The 24,574-nt window shown below is 46.1% G+C and overlaps 1 protein-coding gene across 1 annotated transcript in view; it reads right to left on the bottom strand.

Moving 5' to 3' along the window:
* The window catches only part of MCOLN2 (mucolipin TRP cation channel 2), an 83,083-nt gene that overhangs the window by 38,222 nt on the left and 20,287 nt on the right, over nt 1-24,574 (bottom strand). The window contains exons 3-7 of the mRNA XM_082265825.1: nt 10,582-10,755; nt 7,989-8,136; nt 4,289-4,382; nt 4,115-4,211; nt 1,739-1,838 (exon numbers count right to left, since the gene is read on the bottom strand). Of these exons, the coding sequence (XP_082121951.1) occupies nt 1,739-1,838; nt 4,115-4,211; nt 4,289-4,382; nt 7,989-8,136; nt 10,582-10,755 (613 nt within the window). The remainder of the gene's footprint in view (nt 1-1,738; nt 1,839-4,114; nt 4,212-4,288; nt 4,383-7,988; nt 8,137-10,581; nt 10,756-24,574) is intronic.

Here is a 24,574-nt window from a genome sequence, read left to right as displayed (position 1 = left end):
GTTTGATATCACCTTAAGAAAATGGGAACTGCTTAATATTCATAGTTGTGCGCACAGGGTGTGCCAGGTGTGCCCAGGCACACCCTAATAACCCTGTGCAGCACAGATTCCCCCTACTGCCCTGGCTCCCATCCCCCTTACCCCCACAGCTCTACCGGCTTCCCTCCTCTCCAGCCGGCTGTTGCTGTGGGGATGTTTTAGGATGAGTGGGGAAAGGGGCCGGTAAATATATAATTTGCCGGCCCCCTCCCTTTCTGAATGAACATCGTGAGTGATCGGTAGTGTGTGTTTGAGCTTTGGTGTGCACATTCTAATGCATTAGGCTGCGCACACCTATGTTAATATTCTTTCAAAATATACAAAAAAAAGTTAAACGTGTAGTCCCCCAAACCCTCAATCTTTTTAAATTTTAGGCATAGCTCCCAACTGTCCCCGATTTAGAGGACAAAGTCCTTCTGTCCCTCATTTTGGTGCGATCTATATAGTTTTATATAGAATTCACTATTTCTCTTTCAAAAAGTGCAAGTTTCCAAGTGCTTAACCTTTCATCCAATTTCTAAATTGCTGCATTTGTAGGTTTCAAAAGCCAGTATAAAGGAATAGCAGTGATTTAAAAAAAAAAAAGAAGCCCTTTTTCTTTGTATAATTGATCTTCAATGGCTTACCGACCACACGCCGCCTATATACTGAGCCCGCCCCCATTTGCTAGCAGGGAAGCTGATTCACGGGGCTGGGTTGCTCCCCATGAAGAGAGAATGGCGGTCTGCTGTTGTAAACACAGCAGATCGTTGTTCTCTCAGGAATTAATACAGAGCTCCTGTGTTCCTCCTATTTAGGATCACAGGTCTCTGTGTTGATTCCACAAGCCCACCCCCCTTAAAGTTAGAAAATACCCCCTAGGCATACATTTAACCCTTTGATCGCCCCTGGGTTAACCCCTTCCCTGCCCATGTCATTACAGTAACAGTGCATATTTTTAGGACTGATTACTGTAGTAATGTCACTGGTCCCCCCAAAAATGTCAGTTAGGGGTCCGATCTGTCTGTTGCAAAGTCTCAGTCCCGCTAAAAAAATCACTGATCGCCACCATTACTGGTAAAAAAAATAAAAATGACAAATCTTTCCCCTAGTTTATAGACGCGATAACTTTTGGGCAAACCAATCAAAATACGCTTATTGGAATTTGTTTTACCAAAAATATTTAGCAGAATTCAAATTGGCCTCAAATGATGAAAAAATGTGATATTTACATTTTTTTTTTTTTTATTATTATTGGGAATGTTATAAAGCAGAACGTAAAAAATGTTTTTTTTTTTTTTTGTCGCTCTTTTTTTTGTTTATAGCGCAAAAAAAAAAAAAAAAAAAAAAAAATCGCACAGGTGATCAAATACCACCCAAAAAAGTCCTATTTGTGGGAAAAAAAGGACATTAATTTTATTTAGGTACAGCGTCGCACAACTTTCCGTTAAACGCAGTGCCGAATGGCAAAAAATGGGGGAAAATCTTCCGGTCCAGAAGTGGTTAAGGGAGCATGGCAGTGGGTCTGTCATATGCCTACATACTTTTGCCAATAGGTGTCCCTCATTCCCATCTCAAAAAGTTGGGAGGTAGGATTAAAGGTTCGTTCTAATTCTGGGGACTTTAATGGACGTATTGGCTGATGTGGTACTTCTGCCACCAGGATCAAAACGTTATATTGAACATTATATTAGAATTTCTTTTTCATGATATGACTCACTGGAACCAGATATATGCCAGTCCTTGCATTCCTGAATAGTAGCATCGCTGTCAAAGAAGATCTTCACTTTTCCACTATGAGCCTGGTTATCAAAAGTTACCTGTAAATAAACAAGGAAAGAAAGTTAAAAAAAAAAAAAAAAATTAAACTGCTTTATTCCCTTAGCACCGACAGAAGGCAAATATGCGGCTCTGCTTTAGGTGGTTGTACCAGGGTGATACCTGCAGCTAGAGGCATCACCTCAGTACCATTGTTTAGAACTGACGGTCAGCTTTCTTGTAATGCCAACCAATGCAGTTTCCCCCCCCCCCCTCCCGCGGCTCACCCGGGTCTCCTGTGCCACCGGAAGACCCAAGCGACCAGCCGACACGTCCACCGAAGACCCGAACAAAGCTGAATTCGGCTGTGATGGGGTCTCCAATGTAAAAACCCAGAAGCAATTTCATGACATTACTTCCTACTTCCGGGTACTTGGGCCTTAAAGGCGCCAGATTTAAAAAAAAAAAAAAAACAGCATTCAAAACAGCCAAACTTGCCTATATTCCCCCATACAGAGCACCGGTCACTGCTTATTACTGTCACAAGGGATGTTTACAAAAGTGATCAAAAAATATTTTTTAAATGAATAGTGTTAAAATTAAAAAAAAATTTAAAGCACCCCATCCCTCTGTACTCGTGTACAGAAGCGAACGCATATGCAAATTGCGCTCGCATATGGAAACGGTGTTCAAAACACACGTGAGGTATCACTGTAATAGGTAGAGCGAGAGCAATAATTCTAGCACAAGAACTCTTCTGTAACTCTAAACAGGTAACCGTTAAAATATTTTGAAGTGTCGCCTATGGAGAATTTTAAGTACCTGAAGTTTGTCACCATTCCACGAGTGTGCGCAATTTTAAAGCATGACATGTTTGGTATCTATTTACTCAGTGTAACATCATCTTTCTCATTATACAAAAAAATTGGGCCAACTTTACTTAATTCATAAAAGTGTATTTGCATTTGAAAGACCGCTGCGTAAAAAAAAAAGTGTGACAAACTATTGCAACGACCGCCATTTTAGTCTCTAGGGTCTCTGCTAAAAAAATATATAATGTTTGGGGGTTCTAAGTAATTTTCTAGCAAAAAAAAAAAAATACTGATTTTAACTTTTAAGCAACAAATGTCAGAAAAAGGCTTAGGCTCCAAGGGGTTGTAAATCAACAAAATCTGTCACAATACATGCATACATATGTACATTCAGAGCACTAAACCAGTTACGCAGTTGGAAAGGTGGCTTTCTGCTGTATTATACAAAGTTATTACGATTTTATGCTTTGTAAATGCATTTATACAAGTCCCATATTACTTTAAATAGGAACTTTCTATGAATATATATGCAGTAAAGTGCACTTGTCACCTATTTTTTCTTTTCTAACAGTGTACCCAGAACCATTTGCATCAGTCCACATCCCACAGGAACTTAAAGTCTAGTATCTCCACCTCCATCATTCAGACACAAGCCATATATGGGCAGAGAAAGGTAGACTATGGTCTCTATCTAGATTGGGGGTTGGATGGGGGTTGGATGGCATAAGGAAGTAAATACACAACTGCAGTAATCCCAATCTAGGCACTGTATGCCCCCTGGTCTTTAGGCAGGACACAAGGCACCTAGGTGATATTAAATAGAAAGGATAATAGATCTTCTAAAATTTTAGGTAGAATAAAACCAACAAAGAGCAACAGATCGTGCCCAAACCTATTTAAACATAGCAGTGAGATACACTTGCATTTGGAAGTTGGGTGGGAGCTTTACAAAGAACAAGACGACTCTGATTTAAGTTTGCATCTGTGGTATATAAAGCCTCCCTAGCTGGCAACTCAAGGACTGTGTATACAGGCTTTGGTTTATTGCTTTTCTCTCTATACAAGTCAATGGGAAGCAGGTTGATACAACCTAGGAGGTCAGATGGAACTCTAAAGCATCATTTTAGATGCGTTCAATATGTACCTGTAAACATGCTGTATTTGCCCATCAACCCAAGTGGTTTGGGACCATCAACACAAGTCACTTAGAATGCATTTTTGTGGAATGATTGAACCGAAGGCCAGCTGTGCTGGGCACCGCACTCCTAGGTGGGAGACATTCTTGGGAGCACAGGGGTTTGGAGGGAAAAACAGGAATTCAAACCCCTTCCCATCCTCTCTAATTCTGGGGAGAAAGGTTGTGTTGACCGCTTTTCACTTAGAAAACCAGCTGAATGCACACTAGGGTTCTCAAACCCTTAAATACCACAGCATACAGCCATTTTAGATACATAAAATAGTGCCAAGTAGGAGTATTTTTACATTAGACCCAATGGGTTCCATGCCAAATTACACTCAAGACTTGCCTTGTTGTGAAATATGTAGCAATCTGGCAGCTCACGGACCTGTATGGTTTGAAGGTCAATGCCTTTCAGCCTGAAGGAGATCTCCACTTTTATAAGTCTGTAATAAAAATAAATTATAGACTTTATACGTCTGATATAATAGCAATTCAATAAGAAGAGGCAAAGATTCGTTACCTGTAGAACTCTATGCTGAAGAAGGACGAGTTGGCCAGCAGCAGATCATAGGAGTGGTTGGTCATCAGCCTCTCCTGGGATATGTGTAGACATTCTAAAATCAAAGAGGAATATCAGAACACAGACAGATGGACACACAATGTACAAAGGGGAGGCAGCCTGGACTTGGCAGGTACATAGTGTTGGAAAATTTAAACTTGGCTTCAGCCAGGTTATAGGATTGGTAGTGGTTATTGCCTTGTTCCCTCAGCTTCTCCAGCTCAGTAAAGGCCCGTACACACATAGCGATTGTCGGCCGTAAATATACGGCCAACGTCCGATCGGCCGATTGTCGGCTTGTTAGTATGATGCTTCCGACTCCGACTTTTTGGCCGAACAAAATCTGGTGTGCAGGCTACAAAATTTTTGTTGGCCGTCACCAGAAAGGCCGATTGTTCGCCAGTCAGTACAGAATTCGGACGACTAACAGCAGATGAGCAAGACTGGGCATGCTCAGAGAAGAAAAAACACACGGAAAGTAAACCATCACATGACATCACTTCTGCAGTCGGCTGTTGGCCGACAAAATTCGTGTGCTGTCTTTAGCAATTTTCAACCGACAGGACAGCACCGGACAAAAGACGGCTGACCGTTCGGCCGTAATTCGGTACGTGTGTACGGGGCTTACGAGTCAAACAAATCAGTGGACATGTAAGAGATGTTGATTGTTTATGGTATGAAGCAATGAATATCTTGGGTTTTCCCATACCCAGCCAACTTGTTATTGATAAGAGATAATAGTAGTTCACAGGGGTTTGGATGCTTAGAGGGTTACATAAATGGGTTTGGCTGCCAATTACAAGTGATAGGTCATATGTTAAACAGCTTCGTTGCATACAACATCAAAATGTTATAAATAGATCACTGAAATGAAGCACGCTTTTCTATTAGGTGACTATATACAGTATATGCATTCAGCAAGCCTAAATTATATTTTCACCGCACAAGACAGCGTTCTAGGCTCTTCTACAATTGTATATGTATGTGAACGTGGTGTGTATGTGCTAAAAGGTCAGGCTGCAATAAACAATGATGGATTGGGTCAGCATTAAAAGAAAAACCAATGCATCTTGAAGCTGTGGCAGTTTTACTGAACCATGGAAGTGCTCCAGGAGAACCCCAGCCAATTTTTTTTTTTAGATTTGGGTTTGAATGTTTTTTAAAGTCTGTAAACAATAGAAAGAAATAAACCTATGCGCTACCAATGAGGTGTAAAATGTAGAAAATGGAATAAATAGATGTGAAGCAACACCAGATATCTGCAGCTGATTCATTAGTGTCAACCACATACTAAACAGAATATAAGAGAGGGGAGAATCAGCGCAAAATATCTAAAATTGGAGGACCATAAATATATAAAAATGGTAGAAATAAATATATATCCGATATATAAATAAATATAAATACAGCGTGATGATAAAAGCAATGATGATATATACACAAAACTGAATAGTAATAATGAATAAAGTGCTGTAGTGATGATCAATAAGGTGATATGTGCTTAATCGTGCATAACCAAAAATAAGTTAAAGTGCTATTGAATAACAATGTATACTATTGATTATCACGATAATCCTCCTCTTGCAATGTGGACAATTAAAAAAGGTGCTATGAACAATAAAAGGGCTAGAGTGACACTAAATAAAGAGATCAAAACCCTTTAGAAATCATCTAGCTGATGGGGAATATACTGGTGATGAGCTTCAAATCCAGGTTGCAAAATGACCATCTAAATGACAAAATCAAGTGCAAGTGAAAGTGTAAGTGAATATTTGGTGCCAGATGATAATCCAATCAAAAATAGCTAAGAAGTGCCCAAAAGCATCAAATATGAATATATGATGAATAACAAAATCAAAAATAATAAAATACAATAGAAATCTCATAAAATCGCAAAGTCCCAAAAATGTGCAAAAAAGTGCGGTATTGCAATAAATGAAGAAGATAAAAGTTCATAAGTGATTCAGTGACAAAACACACTTCCAGTGACAACCCAGTGCGGTAATTCGTGAGCTTGGAATCCAAGATTATGTGTAATGGAAGTAAGTGTCACCTCCATTAACACTCAATCGATCGTTATTGGCGTAATTGATCACCATAGGGGACCTCCAGATATTCTCCAATTGGATGGATGGCTTGTGGGATCATTGGGGAATCACTAAAATGGATCTCCAAGAGATGTAAAATGCCCAATGGATAATCTCTCTTCTTTTATGGGGTCATCATATAAAACAGCCAAAGAATCGGTGTTCCTGGGATACTCGCTCACCAAAGATAAAAGGGGGCTCTCATCGTGTAGTATATAGGATTTTAATAGATCAAGAAATATCACAAACTTACAGTTAAAAAATCGATGCGTTCAGTGTACAGCAAGATACCGCCGATGCGGTCTGTTCCGATACTTCCGGTCTTGGCCATAGACCGGAAGTGACGTCACCCGGCTTCTCCCATCTACGGCTGAGACCGGAAGCATCGGAACAGACCGCATCGGCGGTATCTTGCTGTACACTGAACGCATCGATTTTAACTGTAAGTTTGTGATATTTCTTGATCTATTAAAATCCTATATACTACACTATGCGAGCCCCCTTTTATCTTTGGTGAGCGAGTATCCCAGGAACACCGATTCTTTGGCTGTTTATATGATGACCCCCATAGAAGAAAAGATTATCCATTGGGCATTTTACATCTCTTGGAGATCAATTTTAGCGATTCCCCAGTGATCCCACAAGCCATCCATCCAATTGGAGAATATCTGGAGGTCCCCTACGGTGACCAATTACACCAATAGTGCTCGATTGAGTGTTATGGAGGTGAGCGGCCATTACACATAATCTTGGATTCCAAGCTCACGAATTACCGCCCTGGGTTGTCACTGGAAGTGTGTTTTGTCACTGAATCACTTATGAACTTTTCTCTTCTTCATTTATTGCATTACCGCACTTTTTCGCAAATTTTTGGGACTTTGCGATTTTATGCGATTTCTATTGTTTATTATTTTTTATTTTGTTATTCATCATATATTCATATTTGATGCTTTTGGGCACTTCTTAGCTATTTTTGATTGGATTATCAACTGGCACCAAATATTTACTTACACTTTCACTTGATTTTGTCATTTAGATGGTCATTTTGCAACTTGGAGTTGCAGCTCATCACCAGTATATTTCCTATCACCCAGATGATTTCTAAAAGGATTTTGATCTCTTTATTTATTGTCATTCTAGCACTTCTATTGTTCATAGCACCTTTATATTGTCCACATTGCAAGAGGAGGATTATCGTGATCATCAATAGTATACATTGTTGTTTAAAGTCTTGGACTCCATTTGGGAAATTTCTTCTCACTATTTTCCCTGTTAGACATTTTCAATGAATAAGTAAAAAAGGATACAAAATGATACAGTTGTCACTGGAGATAATATCTTCCATTGAGGACACCTGTTCCGACTGTCAAAGGTGGGATGCCCCTTAATTTTAGGAAGATTTCCACTTCTTATTTTATATTCGACTACAGAAGTTCCAAGAAGGGTCATGTATGGTGATACCGCGCAATAAAATATTGAGAGCTGCACAAATACTTCCCCACTCTAAACAAAATTTTTTTTTTTTCTGCTGGAGTGGGAAGGTATTTGAACACCAGTAAACCAACATAAAATACCTGTCTCCACAGTGGGGTCTATATAGAAGGTGTCATTGGAAGGATGTATGGACCCTTTGTGATAATGCTGCTTACAGATCTTCAGCCCTTTCTTCTTCTCATTGTCATAGCTGACTGTGCCAAGTGAAAGATTGCCAATGTGACGGTACTGTCAAAAGACAGACAGGAATAAAACAAACAGTAAAAATAGAGAGCCCATTGTCTTTGCAAAATTAAAGTTTGTACACAAAAATAAATAAATAAATAGGAAGGACTTAAAACTTTTCCCACACAAAACTGATGATCAGTTTTGAGCAGATTTGACCAGGATAAATAACTGGTTGACATCTTTTTTTCTTCTTGCTGAAAGAAAACATGCAGCCAGATAGACAACCTAAATCGCCAGATTATACACTTTACTGTTACAATTAAAGTCAAAAGCACCAGCACAGTTACCTGAAAAAATACAAAATTGCAATAGCATGCAATGTCAAGCTGCAGCTGCCAAAGCCGGCAGAATATTAGCATACATAAGGGGATATACTCCAGAGATAAAAGCTATTATCCTACCACTTTATAAAACCATGGACCGACCACATCTGCGAGTACTCTGTCCAGTTCTGGTCACCAATCCTCAGAAAGGATGTGTTGGAACTGGAGGGAGTCCAGAGAAGGGAAACTAAACTGATTAGGGGTTTAGAGGGCATTAATTATAAGGAGCGTCTACAAGCGCTTGGTTTATTCTCCCTGGAGAAGAGACGACTGAGAGGGGACATGATAGCGATTTACAAATACCTCAATGGTGATCTCAGCATAGAAAAAAAAACGATTCAGTCGCAAGGAATGCAAGAGGGCCACACAATGTGATTAGAGGAGAAGCGATTTACCCTCAGGCTACGCAAGAGGTTTTTTTCCAGTAAGGGCAATACGATTGTGGAACTCTCTTCCACAAATGGTGGCAACTGCGGGGAGTAGGGCTACTTTTAAAAGACTCTTGGACGTATATTTAAGAGATCAAAACATTCAGGGGTATGGGAAATGAATACAGCCACACACACCTACACAGGTTGAACTGGATGGACTATGGTCTTTATTCAACCTCAACTACTATGTAACTATGTACTATGCAACTCCCTGGAGAGCTGCGTTTAATGGAAATCTTTTCCTAGACAAGACCTGAGATTTCCTAAACCACACCTAAAATTAAAAATTGGAATTACTAGAACAAATGATTCAGCACCATCCAGACAGATCTAGGGTTCTCATGCGTCTGCTGGATGTTTGGATGAGGTCAGGTGTGTCTACTGGGGGATAGTATGGATTAAAGCCAGCCATACACCAGTGGAATTTTGTTACAAAATTTTAATTTTCAGGAACATTCATTTGATTTCTAATTGTTCGTGGAGTCAAATGAAAAATCATTTTTGACCCCAGTGATGTGAAATTTGAAGAAGCAGGATATAAAATTATCTCGACCATATGAATTTCTAACAGTGTATGTGATTTTCATTCACGAAATTCAAATCATACCAAAATTGATTGTTAAAAGCAAATGAAATTTTGAAATACTTTCAAATGGCATTGCAAACATTTGTTTGAAAATCTTGTAGCGCTCAGAGATCGCTGAGAATGACCCAGGTTTCCCTTACCTGTTCAGAGGCTACCAAGCCCAGACACCAGTTCCAAGTAAACCGACAAAAAAAGAGATTCTGTCTAGGGATGTCTTTTTTGTAAATTTATTGCAGCACTTTAAACAGGAAAGAGTGATGAGGGTGCTCCAAAACAGATACAGGACAGATTCTTGAACAAGTATCCTTTAACAGTAACCTTTGTTGAATGTAGAGGGGGTAACCAGCTAATCAAAACTTTGTGTGAGCAGTCCCAGTTCTCACAGTAACCTCTGGTATTAATCCTCAAAGCACATGCACACCTGCAGGTCCAAAATCAAGGTCCTACTCACAATGTCAAAGGACAACTGTTATGCACCCAGCTTCCACAGGTGATGCCCTCCAGCAAATGTCTTGAAATTCAAGTTCTTCCAGGCTCTCAACCAAGCACATGCTGAGGTCAAACAACAGCTCTTCACTGGCAACCCCCCCCCCCCCCAGCAGCTTCTGGAGAACAAGCTCTGAAGCTCCACAAACATTTATCTTCTCCCCAGCCACCTTCTGAGTGCCCCCAAGGGATCGGTGGAGCTTTTCTCCAGAGGCAGACAGAAGCAATCAAACTACTAAGCTTAGGGAAACCTGGCCAGACCTAAAATATAGATTGTTGGCCCAATGAGTGCAGTAGAGCCAAAACCACATTAAGCCTCACTAGGACAGGGTGCTACAATCTACTAGTGTATTGCCAGCTTGTATGTAGGTCTGCTTTCATTGGTATCGCTTGTCTTTCTCAACCCCCCTCCATTCGTACAGCCCTTTCTTTCCAGCCCTGATAACGCCCATCTCTTTTCCCCTATTCTATTTGGGCCCTCAGAAAAGAATTTATGACATTGTCAACAATTATTACCATTGTAAGTCAGGAGCCTTCCTACTAAGCCATGAATGTCAGTAATGTCCATGCACCTCTAATAGCAAGTATTTAAAAGTAGTGTAGGTCACACTTTATTTACCTGGTCAATCACATGAAACATACTGTTGTAGAAATCTTCCTGAGTGTAAACTGTGAGGCTGTAGTCATCTTCATCTATGCCAGTATATCCTTTGAGAAACAAGTGTTTGAAGGCCATTGTGTTCTCTTCCTTGAAGGAAACCACTAGTTGGTTGCTTAACCCAAACAGGACCAGCTGAAAAAAGAAGAAACCAATTCAGAGGAATGACAATGCATTAGAGGTGTACTCATAAGACCACAATGTGCTCAGGCTTTTAGTCCCAAAGGGCAATTGGATCCCTTACTATTTGGCCGCAGAAATTCCTATATTACATTTTTGGAAGCTGGGATAAAAAGGTAGACCAGAAATCCAGTTGTGGAAAAGTTGAGGTTTCTAAGAATTGTGTGACAATATTCAGGGGGCCTCACAGGTATGACAAGATGCTCTGGATGTCTTTAATATAGTATCAGCAGACACTTTTATGAGCAGCTCTATTTGGCTACAGTTAGCTTAATAGGTTTGGGAATACAGCACAATTACCGTACTTTAAAATGGAACAAAAGTATTGTTAAAATTGTGGAGATCATCCACATAGGGAATATATTGTTTGCAGTGGGCCTACAAATGCATAGTCTTGCATTGTGAGAATGACAAAAGGCACAAACTATGTAGCACCACAAAAGTAGGAAGCAGAACCTACAATGAACTTATAAGGCTGCCCTATGTACATACACTATATAGGCAAAAGCTTATGAATACCTCTACATCACACCTACACTATATAGTCAAAGGTAAGTGGCCCTCCTTCCAAATTACTAAGCTCAGGTGTTTTCAGTGAAGGGTATTGTTAATGCTACAGCCAGGGCTGGCCTAAGATATTGTGCTGCCTGGCTCAAAGAATGAAATGCTGCCCCCTCAAAAAAAAAAAAAAAAAAAAAATCATGTCCACCAAAAGGCCCCCACATCGATTATTTTAGAGCGTGATAATCAAATTAAATTTATCAGGAAGTTTACATCCAACAGCACCTTCAAAAATTATATGACATACCATTATGTTCAATTCCAAGCCACAAACTCCAGTATTTTGTTTTATATAGCTTTTTTATATAGCCTAAATAGTTTATAATTATATATATATATATATATATATATATATATATATATTATATATAATTTATATATTGCAAAACTGTTGTCATGAACAGCAGACAAGAACAATATTGCACTCAACTATATATCAATAGACTCGAATCAGTGCTTTGCTTGCCTTCTTGGCTGCAAACATAGACATGGTGCTTAAGGTCCGGTTCACATTTGTGCGAGTGCGGCGATCGCATGTAATTCGGAGCGCACTGCTCCTTCATTACATGCGATCGGATGTGCGCATGCGAATTCAGCCATACACTTTGTATGGCTGAATTCGCACCAAACACGCACATGACCCTTTTTTGCAGCCGCATCAGGATCGGATCGCACAGTGGTTCACACTTGTGTGATCCGATCCTGTGCGAACTGTCAGATCGCACTGCGATATGCGATCAAACTGGGGGTGTCGTTAACATTTAATTGACACCCCCTGCGTATCGCATATGGCAGTGTGAACTGCCAGAGGTGCGTTTGCGATGCGGGAACAGGCTGCGAATTTGCAGCCTTCCCGCATCGCACAAGTGTGAACCGGCACTTACAGAGCCTTATATAAAATAGTTGAAATACTTCTAGGTATGAGGAAATAAGAAATTTATGTTGATTGTTAAATCATATGATTATATGGTGTTTTGTTCTCGTTTCTCATCTCCGGTTGATTGTACAGCCCTATTACAAACCCTTAATAAAAGTCATATTTTAAATACTTCTATCGCAGGAGTCAGCAACCTATGGGAATCAAGGTGCCTTTGCACGGCACTCAAGCCTGCCACAGCCAAACAGGCTTGGCCTATCAGGGGTCCCAGTGGAACTTCAGATATCTGGTTGTGTAAACTGAGCAGTGATTGCAGGTGGTGAGGGACAAATCTCAGTTTACTTTTTGCAGCATTTAGAGGAAGTAAATCGTAGATTAATTCCTCCTATTGAAGGGGAACTTTAACTGGAGTAGAGCAGCACGCAGCAGCGATCTCAGCTCCTGCCTTTTAACTATCTGGCCAGACTGGGTTCCCACTGAACCCCAGGGAAGCCACCCACACAGCTAAATATTCACAGAGCTGCAGATGAAGCCCCCCTCTTTTACAAATAATACACATAAAAAAATAAAAATAAAAATAAATAAAAACACACACACACACACACACACAAGCAGCCTCTCACATGCAATAACCTAAGTAACCCCACACATACACAATAACCCAAACCGTAGCTCCCAACTGTCCCTGATTTTGCGGGACTGTCCCTGATTTGAAACAAAGTCCCTCTTTCCTCCCCATTTGACCCCTCATTTTGGTCTGATCTATATAGTTGTATATAAAATTAACTTTTTATCTTTCAAAAAGGGTTTCCCAGTGCTAAACCTTTCATCCAATTTCTAAATGGCTGCATTTGTAAATTTCAAAAGCCAGTTTAATGGAATAATAGTTGTAAAAAAATAAAAAAAAGTGTGGGTTCAACTAATCGTTTTTTAAAAGAGTTTCCCTTTAAAGGGGCGTGGCAAGGAGTGTGTACATACTTTTGCTAATAGGTGTCCCTCGTTCCCATCTCAAAAAGTTGGGAGGTATGCAAAAACAACGTAGGCATATATATATATAACAGCCCACATACACACAAATATAACCCTACAAAAGCAACTGCACTACCTATAAATAACACAAGCAGAAAATAGACAATAAACACAGACCTCAATTTAAAAAATTAGGACCAGCACGCCAAGGGACTTCAACATCTTGTTTTGGCACGATACTACTAAAAAGTTGCCTACCAGTGTTCTATTATATGGCAAAACAGTTTGTCATTGACAGACAACAACAAGAATATTGAAATCAACCACATATCAAATCAAAATGGTGCTTTTCGTGCCTTTTTGGATGCAAATAGAGACACTGCTTCCTTCAGGTGTACAGTTTGGGATAGTTTATGTTCAGTTTATGTTCCATTGATATGGTCGCTAGGCCCACCAACCTTTGTGTCATTGTGGAGGGCAGGTATGTTTTTATTAGCTTTTGCTTTGGAAAGTTTCATTGTCCACTAGCAAAGGTAACAGGGAGTGTTAACAGTATACGCAGAACAATGAAGGCATTCGGAAAGAGGGCAGTCAAATGGTTTGTGCAGATATACTCCAGCGCGCCCCTTGGCGACAAGTTTGCAGGGACATATTTTGACAGAGCTTTCAGTTCACCGTTGAGATCATTTGAATCAAAATCCAACATTATCATGGGACAAAACGCTCAATTTTTCCTGAAATAAGTCTTCGGATATTGCTTCCTTGGAGTTTGGAAATGTTATAGAGCACCCCAAAGACATTGCTGCGTTCGTAAAGCTGTAAAAAAGGTTCTTCCAGTGACTGGATAGCAGAGTCTAGAACTTGAAAAAAAAAAAAAAAAAAGTACTTTCATCTGTTTAGGATCACTGTCTGCTTTCATCCTCTGCCTCATAGTCAGTGCTGTCTCTTGGCGTAGGCCAACAAGGCCCAGGCCTAGGGTGGCACTTTGCAGGGGGGCAGCAAAAAAGCAGAACCCCCCCGAAAGAAAAAAAAAAAAAAGCCTTCTCCCGGCTCCTGCACGAAAAAGGTCCCCACCGGCTTGTGCTACACTTTAAGTATAGTGCCAGTCTTAAGGGGGGAATTGGGTGGGGGGCAGGATCCAGGAGGCAAATCAGTCTGGCACCAGGGCAGGCCTTTGGGGTGTGCGAGCCGTGCGGCCGCACAGGGCGCCATGGGCAACAAGAGCGCCATGCGGCCATCACAGCTCGCAGATCAGGCGATTCAGGCCGCACAGCGGGAGGTGAGCGGCGACCACGGCCTGGACAGGGTTAACACAGGCCGTGGCCGCCGCTTACCTCCCGCTGTGCGGCTGTGCCTCGGTCACCCGTACATGCAGTGAGGCGAGCTGTGTGTATGACACACAGCTCAGCCTCCGCTCCGATGCTGCCACGCTGACGATCTCTCCTCCCTCCCTGCACTGACGCCAGAGGAGAGATCCTCAGCTCCTCCTCACCCCGCCCCTTCTCCTCCTCCCACCCCGCCCACACTCCCGGGGATGTGTGGGCAGGAAGTTTAAAGAAAAAAAAAAAAAAACTGCAGAGATCGGAAGGTATCAAGGTAAGTGAGGACTCTCTCCTTTAAAAAAATGTAAGGGGGGGCCGTTTGTGGGGAGCTCTGTGTGAGGGGGGTCTGTGATGTAAGGAAGGGCTCTCTGATGTGGGGGGCTCTATGGAGGGGTTCTGATGTAAGGGGACTTTGTGTGGGGGGGGTCTGTGATGTAAGGGGGGCTCTCTGATGTGGGGGGCTCTGATGTAAGGGGGCTTTGTGTGGGGGGTCTGTGGTAAGGGGGGCTTTGTGTGGGGGGTCTGCGATGTGGGGGGCTCCACGGGGGTCTGTGATGTAAGGGGGGCTCTCTGATGTTGGGGGCTTTGTGTGGGGGTCTCTGATGTAAGAGGTCTTTGATGTGAGGGGGCTCTGTGTGTGGGGTCTCTGATATGAGGGGGGCTTTGTGTGGGGGGTCTCTGATGTGAGGGTGGCTTTGTGTGTGTAGGGGGGCTTTGTGTGGGGGGTCTCTGATGTGAGGGGGGCTCTGTGTGGGGGGTCTCTGATGAGAGGGGGGCTTTGTGTGGGGGGTCTCTGATGAGAGGGGGGCTTTGTGTGGGGGGTCTCTGATGAGAGGGGGGCTTTGAGTGTGTAGGGGGTCTCTGATGTGAGGGGGGCTTTGTGTGTGGGGTCTCTGATGGAAGGGGGCTCTGAGTGTGGGGTCTCTGATGTGAGGGGGTCTCTGATGTGAGGGGAGCTTTGTGTGCGGGGGTCTCTGATCTTAGGGGGGCTTTGTGTGGGGGTCTCTGATGTGTGTGTGTGTGGGGTCTCTGATGTGAGGGGGGCTTTGTGTGGAGGGGTCTCTGAAGTGAGGGGGGGCTCTCTGATGTAGGGGGCCTCTAAATTAAGGGGGGCTTTGTGTGGGGGTTCTCTGATGTAAAGGGGGCTCTGTGTATGGGGTCTCTGATGTAAGGGGGGCTAAGTTATTAGTGATCATAAAAAATGTGCAAGAAAATGCGGGGGGGGGGCACCACAGGATAAGCTCGCACAGGGCGCCTGAACACCTAAGGCCGGCCCTGTCTGGCACCCCCATAAAGCGGTCACACTGCTACCTGTGGGTATGATAATACCGGTGAGGACATTCGGACAGACTGCATGGGCACTGATGAGGCTGAACTTATGGGAACTGATGAGGCTGCACTGATAGTCTGTGGTTGTGGTTTACAGATGACAAAGCAGGTCATAAAACAGGAAGGGGTGTGGCCCTTACAGGAAGGGGTGGGACATATTTAAATTAGGGGGTGCCCAAGTTTAGTCAGGCCTAGGGCAGCAGAAAACCTAAATACACCACTGCTCATAGTCAAGATGGGTTCTTGTGCGGCGAGCCCTAACTTCTGCAAAAGGGAAAAGCCGACTCAATGTCAAGTTCCTCTGCCATCTTTTTTTGTATTTTTCAAAACCTTTTCAAATTCCTCATCTGGCCGATAAATCTGGAGGAATGACTGTCCTCCGAAGTTGTTGAACTGCTGCAGAAATATCAACATCAACCCCTACAGTCTTTTGCTTATGATATTTACATGGAAGATCATGCCACAACACTAGACCACAAAGAAATTTAAAATTGCATATATCCCTTGTGATTCCTCTGCATTCTGCCACTTTTTTTGCCATTAGCTTCTCCAATTAATGCACCATTCTCCATAACTGCAGTTATGGCATCATAACTTTTCCCAACCTGGTTTGGGATAGCCTTCACTGCTTCCACGCAACTCTCCCCATCATGGGGCTTAGTGGTTTACTGTAATCTGTAAAAGATGTTGTTTTAGGATCTGCTAACAGTGGGTAGATGCAGAGAAGAATGCATATATACTTTGCATTACATTAAAGAACTCAGAAGTTTCAGAACATGCCGAGGCAGCATCACTGATGACCAAGTTCAATGATTGGAACTGCACGGGACAAAAAAAGGCTTTGGGATTTAACACTCGCACTCATGTTGGTACACCACTGTTTTTTCCCCTTCATATTAGCTCCATTGTCATATCCCTGTCCCCTCATATCCTTAAGATCAATTCCCATTTCTTCAAGCTTCTCAAGAAGTATCTTTGTCTTCCCAGATCCTGTAGTATCATCTATGTCGAAGAACCCTAAGAAATGTTCTGACATTTACACCAGTTGCGGTTACAAAACGCACAATTAAAGTAATTTGTTCAGAATGGCCGAAGAATTACAGAGTATCATTTTGCAGAATTGAGGTTTCCCACAACAGTCTGTCTGATTTGTCCTGGATGATTTCATTCTGAATGGTTTTGTCAAGATAGGGAATGTGGGTTTCTTTGCTGGTTACTCTTCTGAGATGTTCCTTAAGCACTGGCTCAAACTCTCCCATCAGCTCTACAAATTTAAGAAAATTACAATTGTTTGGCACAAACAGCTTATCTGATATACCATGCAGTGCTAGGTTTTGAGTAATAAGGACTCCATTAATGGCAATGAGCCTTTTTAGTACATTTTCCCAATGATTTGTGTCTCAATCTAACTTGTCTTGAAGTCTTGTATCTAGGGTATACTTTAACTGTAGTCTTGTACGCAGTTCTAGCCAGCTATGGCATGCTATCTCATGAGAATGTGTCTTCCCATGACACGTCAAATTCCTACGCAGATGTTTCCAGACCTTTGTTCCTTGAGACAGGGCTGAACTGGCCTACTGGGAATTTTCCCGGTAGGACGGCAAATCCCCCTGTCCTGGGGCTGCTTGAAGGACAGTGGCACCCATAAAAAAAATGGCTGCGGCCAGGCCGACATGGCAACTGCGCATACGTTGCTCGAAAAAGCCCATTCGCACTCAGCCATTCTCGAGCAGATGGCAAATGTGCAGTGACCCCACGTTGCTCCAAACCAATGTGGCTCATCCCACTTGGCCTCTCCCCAGCAATGTACACAGGAGGAGGTGAAAGATACTGTATACTGGAGGCAGAGACGGTGCCGGTATATTTTGTATAATGCTGTTCCCACTCGGCAGGCAGCCACAACACCGAGGCTGAGCTAATGCCTTTACCCGCAATTTAGCGATTCTTCTCCTCCAACGCACTGCATTTTCAGCAGGACAGAGGTGGCAGAAGGGCCACCGAGCCGCTGCTCAAACTCCTGCCTGAGTCCAATGGAATCAGCATGACCCATGGTAGGGCCAGACCTGGCTACAGCATACAAAAAGACATTTTAGACTATTACACACTTCCAATCTTTTGGAATCTTCCAATCTTTCCAACTGTTTGGAGATCAACTCTTTTCTATTCTACCATGACTGTGCCCCTGTGCCAATGTCAGTTCCAAAAACACAAGGTCGGATGAGTTTGGCCTAATGAAATCTGGCTGACCTGTGTAGGGCTACCTAATAAAGGGACTGCTGTAGATTAGACAGCTTTCCCAACCAGTGCAAAGGCAGACAGATACACAGGAGCAGTCCTTTCACTCAGGCTCAGAAACCAGTCTAGTCTTTTTAATTTATTGCTGAAGAAACTTGTAATAGAAGAGGATAGAGGGGTGTGGGATACTCTAAAATGCCAATCACAACTAACAGAGGACACTTCTCTATCAGTGGCAGTAGCACAAGGACAGTTTGATTAGTACAGTCTCTAGGTACATAGCTGCAGACCTAGCAGGAACATATAGCACAAGTAGTTATAAACTAAGAAAGTCTGGGGGGCGTGGCTTGGACATGACCGAGTGAGGACGCACTGCTCTTCGGCTCCCGCAGCCCGCCGCTTTTATAGCCTTAAACCGGATGAACAGCCTGCTCCAACTTCTCCTGAACCCCCATGTCACAACGCAGGAGGGCCCGGTCCCAGCCTCGGGGCTCGGCGAGATCGTCCAAGACCTCCATCAGCTCCTTTTTTACGGAGGATCGGGGCCTCCAAGATGGCGCCGGACCGCGACTCGCGGTAAGCCACTGCTCCTACGGCTGACGGCTGCTCCCAACCCGAAGCGTCTCCTATTCCTTCGCCCGTGCTGGTGAGTGACACTGCACCCCCACCCTCCCCGGGATCCTCCGCTTCCCCTGACCGGGGCTCTGATGTTCCAGACCTCCTTGGGGATAGGGATCTGCGCCAGCACATTTGGGCCCTCCCGACTAAGGCTGATCTTGACCGCTTTGCTAGCCGGGTGGAGACGGCCTTCAAGCAGGACATTGAGCAGCTGAAGACCGACACAGCCCATTTGGGTTCCCGGCTGGAATCCCTGGAGCAGAAGGTTGAAGACTCCCTTCCTGTGCTGACACAGTTCCAGGAGCGGTTTAGGGCACAGGATCAGCGCATTGAGGCTCTCCTTTGCCAAATGGATGATCAGGAGAACCGCAGCCGCAGATCTAATATCAGGATCAGAGGGATGCCGGAGGCGACTGCTGCCAAAGACATTGTTCCCACCTTACAGGATATCTTCCGGGAGATCCTGGATTTGCCTGCGGCGGCCCCTATGGAGATCGACCGGGCGCTCCGTCCGCCATCGCAAGACGCTGACAATCCCAGGGACATCATTTGTAAACTCCACCGTTATGTTATTAAGGAGCAGATCATGCAGAAGATGCGCAGACGCCCTTTCTTTGAATTTGATGGAGCCCGCTTGTTTTTCTATCAGGATCTCTCTAGACGCACCCTTATGCAAAGACGCTGTCTCCAGCCTCTATTGGAATCCCTGAGGGCCGCAGGAGCTACGTATCGTTGGGGCTTTCCTTTTAGCCTCCAAGCGGAGCATGATGGTAAATCTGCAATACTGCGCACAAAAGATGATCTCCCTGGCTTTCTATCCCGCCTGGATTTGGGCCCTGTGGACTTTGTGGACTGGCGTCAAGACCTCAATGTGGCTGTCCCACAGCAGAATGGTCCCTGGCTCCCTGCTCGGGCTCGGAAGGGCTCTCGGGGTCGCAAGCGCCGATCGGGCGGGGCTTCCCCTGGCCCGGCTCCCCGGGGTGACCAGGCCTAAACTTCTATCCTAGTGACTGTCTGCCCCCGCTCCCCTCTCTGCCTCTCGTTTGGGTGGGCCTCCTCCTGAGGCTTTCCTGTGACTGCTGCTGGAATTGGTTTGCTTGGGGGGAGGGGGTGGGGGGGTTTATTTCCCTTTGTGGGGTTCGTTATTCATTTCATGATTCCCGGTTTATTTTTTGCACTGTTTTTGCGGGGGCTGTACAGGCTCCTGCTCCTCGTGTCTGACTGCACTTCTCCTGTAGGCCATATCCCTGTCCCTCCGGGGCCATGGGAGTTTGCCCTATTTTGGGCACCATGGCTGGCTCCGGCGCCCCCCCCCCCCCAGTGGGGGGTCCGCGGGGGGCAGCCATGTTACTGGACATGGGCCCGGGGGTGGGCTCCGCGCCCTCCTCCGACCCCATCGCCTGGCGTACTGCCCAGGTGGCCGTGTTTTTCATGGCCTTGTTGTTCATTGAATGTATGTTTATTTGTTCATGGTTTTTTCCTTTTTTTGGTTCTATAACTGTCTCTCTCAGCCTCCCTTTCCTCTCCCTTTTTTCCTCTCCATCCCCCTCCCCCTTCTTTTTCTTCCTCTCCCCTAGGTTCCGGTTTTTCCGCGCCTGGCTCCCTGTGTCTGCAGCAGCGCCCCTGGTGATCATGCGTCTGACATCATGGCTGAGGTTAAGGTAGTGTCCTACAATGTTCGTGGTCTCTGCTCCCCCAACAAACGCAGCCGTCTGTGGCTGGAACTGAAGCGACTTAAGGCGCAGGTGGTTTTTCTGCAGGAGACTCATTTCACGGCCGCATCTGCCCCCAAACTCCCGACCCACCTGTACCCCCAGTGGTTCTTGAGCCACTCCCCGGTACCTAAATCCCGGGGTACGGCTATTGCAATCCACAAGACCTGCCCCTTTCAGCCGACCGCTCACCTGACCGACCCACAGGGCCGTTTTGTGTTGCTTAAGGGAACCATCGGGGGCCAGACTTACACCTTCGCTACGTTGTATGCCCCTAACACCCAGCAGATTTCCTTTATTGATAGGGTGCTGGAGCTATTGTCTGGTTTTCGCGAGGGTCGTCTGGTCCTTGGGGGGGACTTTAACGTGTCCCCGGACCCGTCGTTGGACGTGTCGGCGGGCCGCTCGGCGCATTCCTACGCTTTCTTAGGGCACTTTCGCAAATCCTTCCAGGAGCACGCGTTGGTCGATAGCTGGCGTGTGCTCAACGCCTCCGCTCGCGATTATAGCTACTATTCCGCTGTCCACGATGTCTACACCCGGATCGACTTGCTGTTTGTCGATCAGGGTGCCTTAGACTCGCTCCTGGACTCCACGGTTGAGCAGATCACGATCTCTGACCACGCCCCCATTACCTTGTGCATAGCTCTGGCCCCGGTATCCGCGAAGCCCTGGTCCTGGAAACTCAATGAGAACCTACTGGATGACCCTCGGGTCTCCTCGGGGGTCGAGGAGACGCTCGCCCACTATTTTTCCGAAAACGCATCAGGGGAAGTTAGCGAAGGCATGGTGTGGGAGGGGCACAAGGCCGTGGTCCGGGGTTCCCTCATTGCCTGGGGTTCCAAGCTTAAGAAGGAAAGGCAGCTGGACTTTCAGCGGGTCCTCTCTGCTTTGCAGCGTGCGGAACTGTCCCACAAGCGCACCTCTGACCCTGCAGCTCTGGCGGAACTGACTGAGCTCCGTGCCACTTTTGCGAAACTGTTGGATCGCCAGATTACCCGTCGGCTTAGGTACATGGCACATCGGTACTACGAGTTCGGTAACAAATGCGGCAGGATGTTGGCCAGAGCGCTCCGGAAGTGCCGGCTCTCGGTCCATGTCGCCAAGCTGCACACGCCGACGGGCACCCCGGTCTTTCACAGCTCTAGAATGGCGTCAATGTTTCGGGACTACTATGCGGCCCTGTATGACCTCTCTCCTGGCGGGGATGCGTCATCTTTGGCGCGTAGGCGCCGGGAGATAGATGAATACCTGTCGTCCGTGGGTTTGCCGGGTGTTTCCTCGGCCCAACGTGAGGTCTTGGAGGCCCCCCATCACGGTAGACGAGTTACTAACCACGGTGCGGTCTCTTCCGGACGGGAAGGCTCCCGGTCCGGACGGCTTCACCAAAGCGTATTATATCAGATATTTCCCCCTACTCCACAAGCACATGTGCGCCTTTTTCAACAAACTGGCTGAGGGGGGTAGCCTTCCTCGGGACATGTCCTTGGCGCACATTACGGTCTTACCCAAGGACGGCCGGGATCACACTGTACCCCAAAATTACCGCCCCATCTCGCTTTTGAACACGGACCTGAAGCTTTTTGCCAAGGTCCTGGCGAATAGGATGAAGTCTCTGATTCCCGACATCGTGCACCCGGATCAAACAGGGTTTGTGCTGGGGCGGGAGGCGAGGGACAACTCTGTCCGCGCCCTCCATCTTATTCACTGGGTCCGCACCCGGTCTCCCCAGCCCCCCTATCTACTGCCGTCGACGGATGCGGAGAAGGCTTACGATCGAGTGGATTGGAGCTTTCTCACGGCCGTCCTACAGCGATTGGATATAGGTCCCCGTATGCTGAGTTGGATCTCTGCCTTGTATCAATCCCCAGTGGCCCAGGTTAGGGTCAATGGCAACCTCTCCGAGCCGTTCCCCATCCGAAATGGCACGCGACAGGGCTGCCCCTTGTAGCCCCTGCTATTTGCCCTGACCCTGGAGCCTTTGCTTTGCAGGGTGCGGGCGAATGTGAACATTAAGGGGGTCATGGTAGGCTCTTCGGAGCATAAGCTTTCCGCTTACGCGGACGATGTCCTGTTCCACGTGACGGACCCGGTCACCTCGCTGCCCAATCTGATGGCGGAACTCTCGGAGTATGGTAAAGTGTCCAACTTTCAGGTAAACTATTCTAAGTCAGAGATTCTACCCATCTCTATACCCCCGTCTATGGCGTCGGCATTACGGTCCTCCTTCCCGTTTTCGTGGACGGTATCCACCATGAAATATTTGGGTGTCCATCTCACCCCCTCCCTGGACTCCCTATACGCTTCTAACTACGTCCCCTTGTTACAGCGGATTCGTGGAGATCTCGAGTCCTGGAATAAATCCTCCTTTACGTGGGTCGGCCGCACTAATATCCTTAAGATGGCGGTTCTCCCTAGAGTGTTATTTCTCCTGCAGATGCTCCCTGTGCCGCTTCCCCGGCGCTTCTTCGCCGAATTGAAGAGCTTGTTTATTAACTTTGTTTGGGGGGGCAAGAGACCTCGGATAGCTGTTGCTTTGTTGCAGAGGACCAAAAGAGAGGGGGGCCTCGGCCTGCCTAACATTTTGCAATATTATAGAGCTGTGGCTCGCCAACGCCTGTTGGATTGGCGGTTTCAGACCTCCACTAAACTGTGGGTCTCCTTAGAGAAAACGGTGGCCGGCAGAAACTTGGCATACGCCCCGTGGGTGCCAGCGGGGGACAGGGGACTGTCGCATTGGGCATCCCCCCTGACGACCCACTCACTTCGGGTGTGGGATAGGTTGAATGGGGCCTTGGCTCTGGCCCCTTCCACTTCTCCGCTGGCTCCGGTGGGGGGATTTCCTTGGTTCTCCCCGGGTGAGCGGCTATCGTTTCTGGGCTCCTGGGCCAGCGACGGTGAGGTCAGCTTGGCTCGTTTCTGGTCGGATGGGCAGTTGGTCCCCCTGGGGACACTACGTGATCGCTATGGGAGCTTTCCATTTGATTTCTGGAGGCACCGACAGCTGTCCCATTTCGTGGCCTTGCTTTGTCAGCGGGCGCAGATCAGGACCGAGCTTACTGGCTTTGAGCGTCTATGGGCTGCCCGTGACCCCCAGCCGCATCTAATTTCCTTTCTGTATAAGTTGTTGGAGTCGGCCAGGCCCCCCTCAAAGCTTTACTTCATCCGGGCATGGGAGAGGGACTTGGATCTGGAGTTCTCCCCCGAACAACTCCATAGAATGTACCGCATGACCCATTCTAGCTCGGTAGACTCAAAAACGCAAGAGAATAACTACAAACTGCTTACTAGGTGGTATAGGGTCCCAGCCACTCTGGCCAGGTTTTGCCCCGGGGTTTTGGATGGCTGCTGGAGGGGCTGTGGGCAGAGGGGGACGTTCCTCCACGTCTGGTGGTCGTGCCCCTTGGCTGGCACCGGTGTGGACCTGCCGGACTCCCCGGGTCTTTTTCTGCTGCATGCCCCTCTGGTGCCCATTCCGAAATACAAACGAAGCGCTCTTCCACATTTGCTCAATGCGGCTAAGCGCCTTATCCCGATCCATTGGAAGACCTCCAGGGTCCCTAGTGAAGCAGACTGGCTTCGTAAGGTGAAGGAGATTATGGAGGCTGAGGAGTGGCTGGCGACTTGTAGGGGTGCTAAGGAACTATTTGATGCTGCCTGGTCCCAGTGGCGTTTTTACGCCCCGAATTATTTTCCTGTGTCCTCCAGTCTGGACGTGGCCCTCTTGGCGCTGGCCGATCCTGAGTTCCGCCGACGAGTCCAACAGGCCTCGGAGGTTCCTACTACCTAGCTACATTTCTCACCCTGTCGGTGGTGTGAGTTGTGGGCGCCAGGCGCGGACCTCCCTGTTCCCTTTCTCCCCCTCCCTCTTCCCCCCCCTTCCCCCCTTTTTTTTCCTTTCTTTTCTCTCCTTCCTTTTTTCTTCTCGCTCTTTTTTCTTTGTTTCTGGCTGGCGAAGCTTCCTCCCCCCCCTTCTCTGATGCTCTGGATGGGGATCCTCGATGCTGGAGTGGTGGGCCATAGTGTGTAGATTGGTTTGGTGGTCCGTGGTCCGGGCTTTCTCTTCCCCTGCCCCCTCCGGGGTTTGGGGTTGGGCCAACTGGGGCCGAATGCCCAGGCCTGGGAGAGCCCCGGCCCCATCAGTTTTTGGT

The sequence above is a fragment of the Pelophylax lessonae genome (genome assembly GCF_965119305.1).
Source record: "Pelophylax lessonae genome assembly, chromosome: 8".
Taxonomy (NCBI): Eukaryota; Metazoa; Chordata; class Amphibia; order Anura; family Ranidae; genus Pelophylax; species Pelophylax lessonae.
Note: the sequence above shows the minus strand (reverse complement) of the source record. Positions and strands in the feature narration are given on the sequence as shown.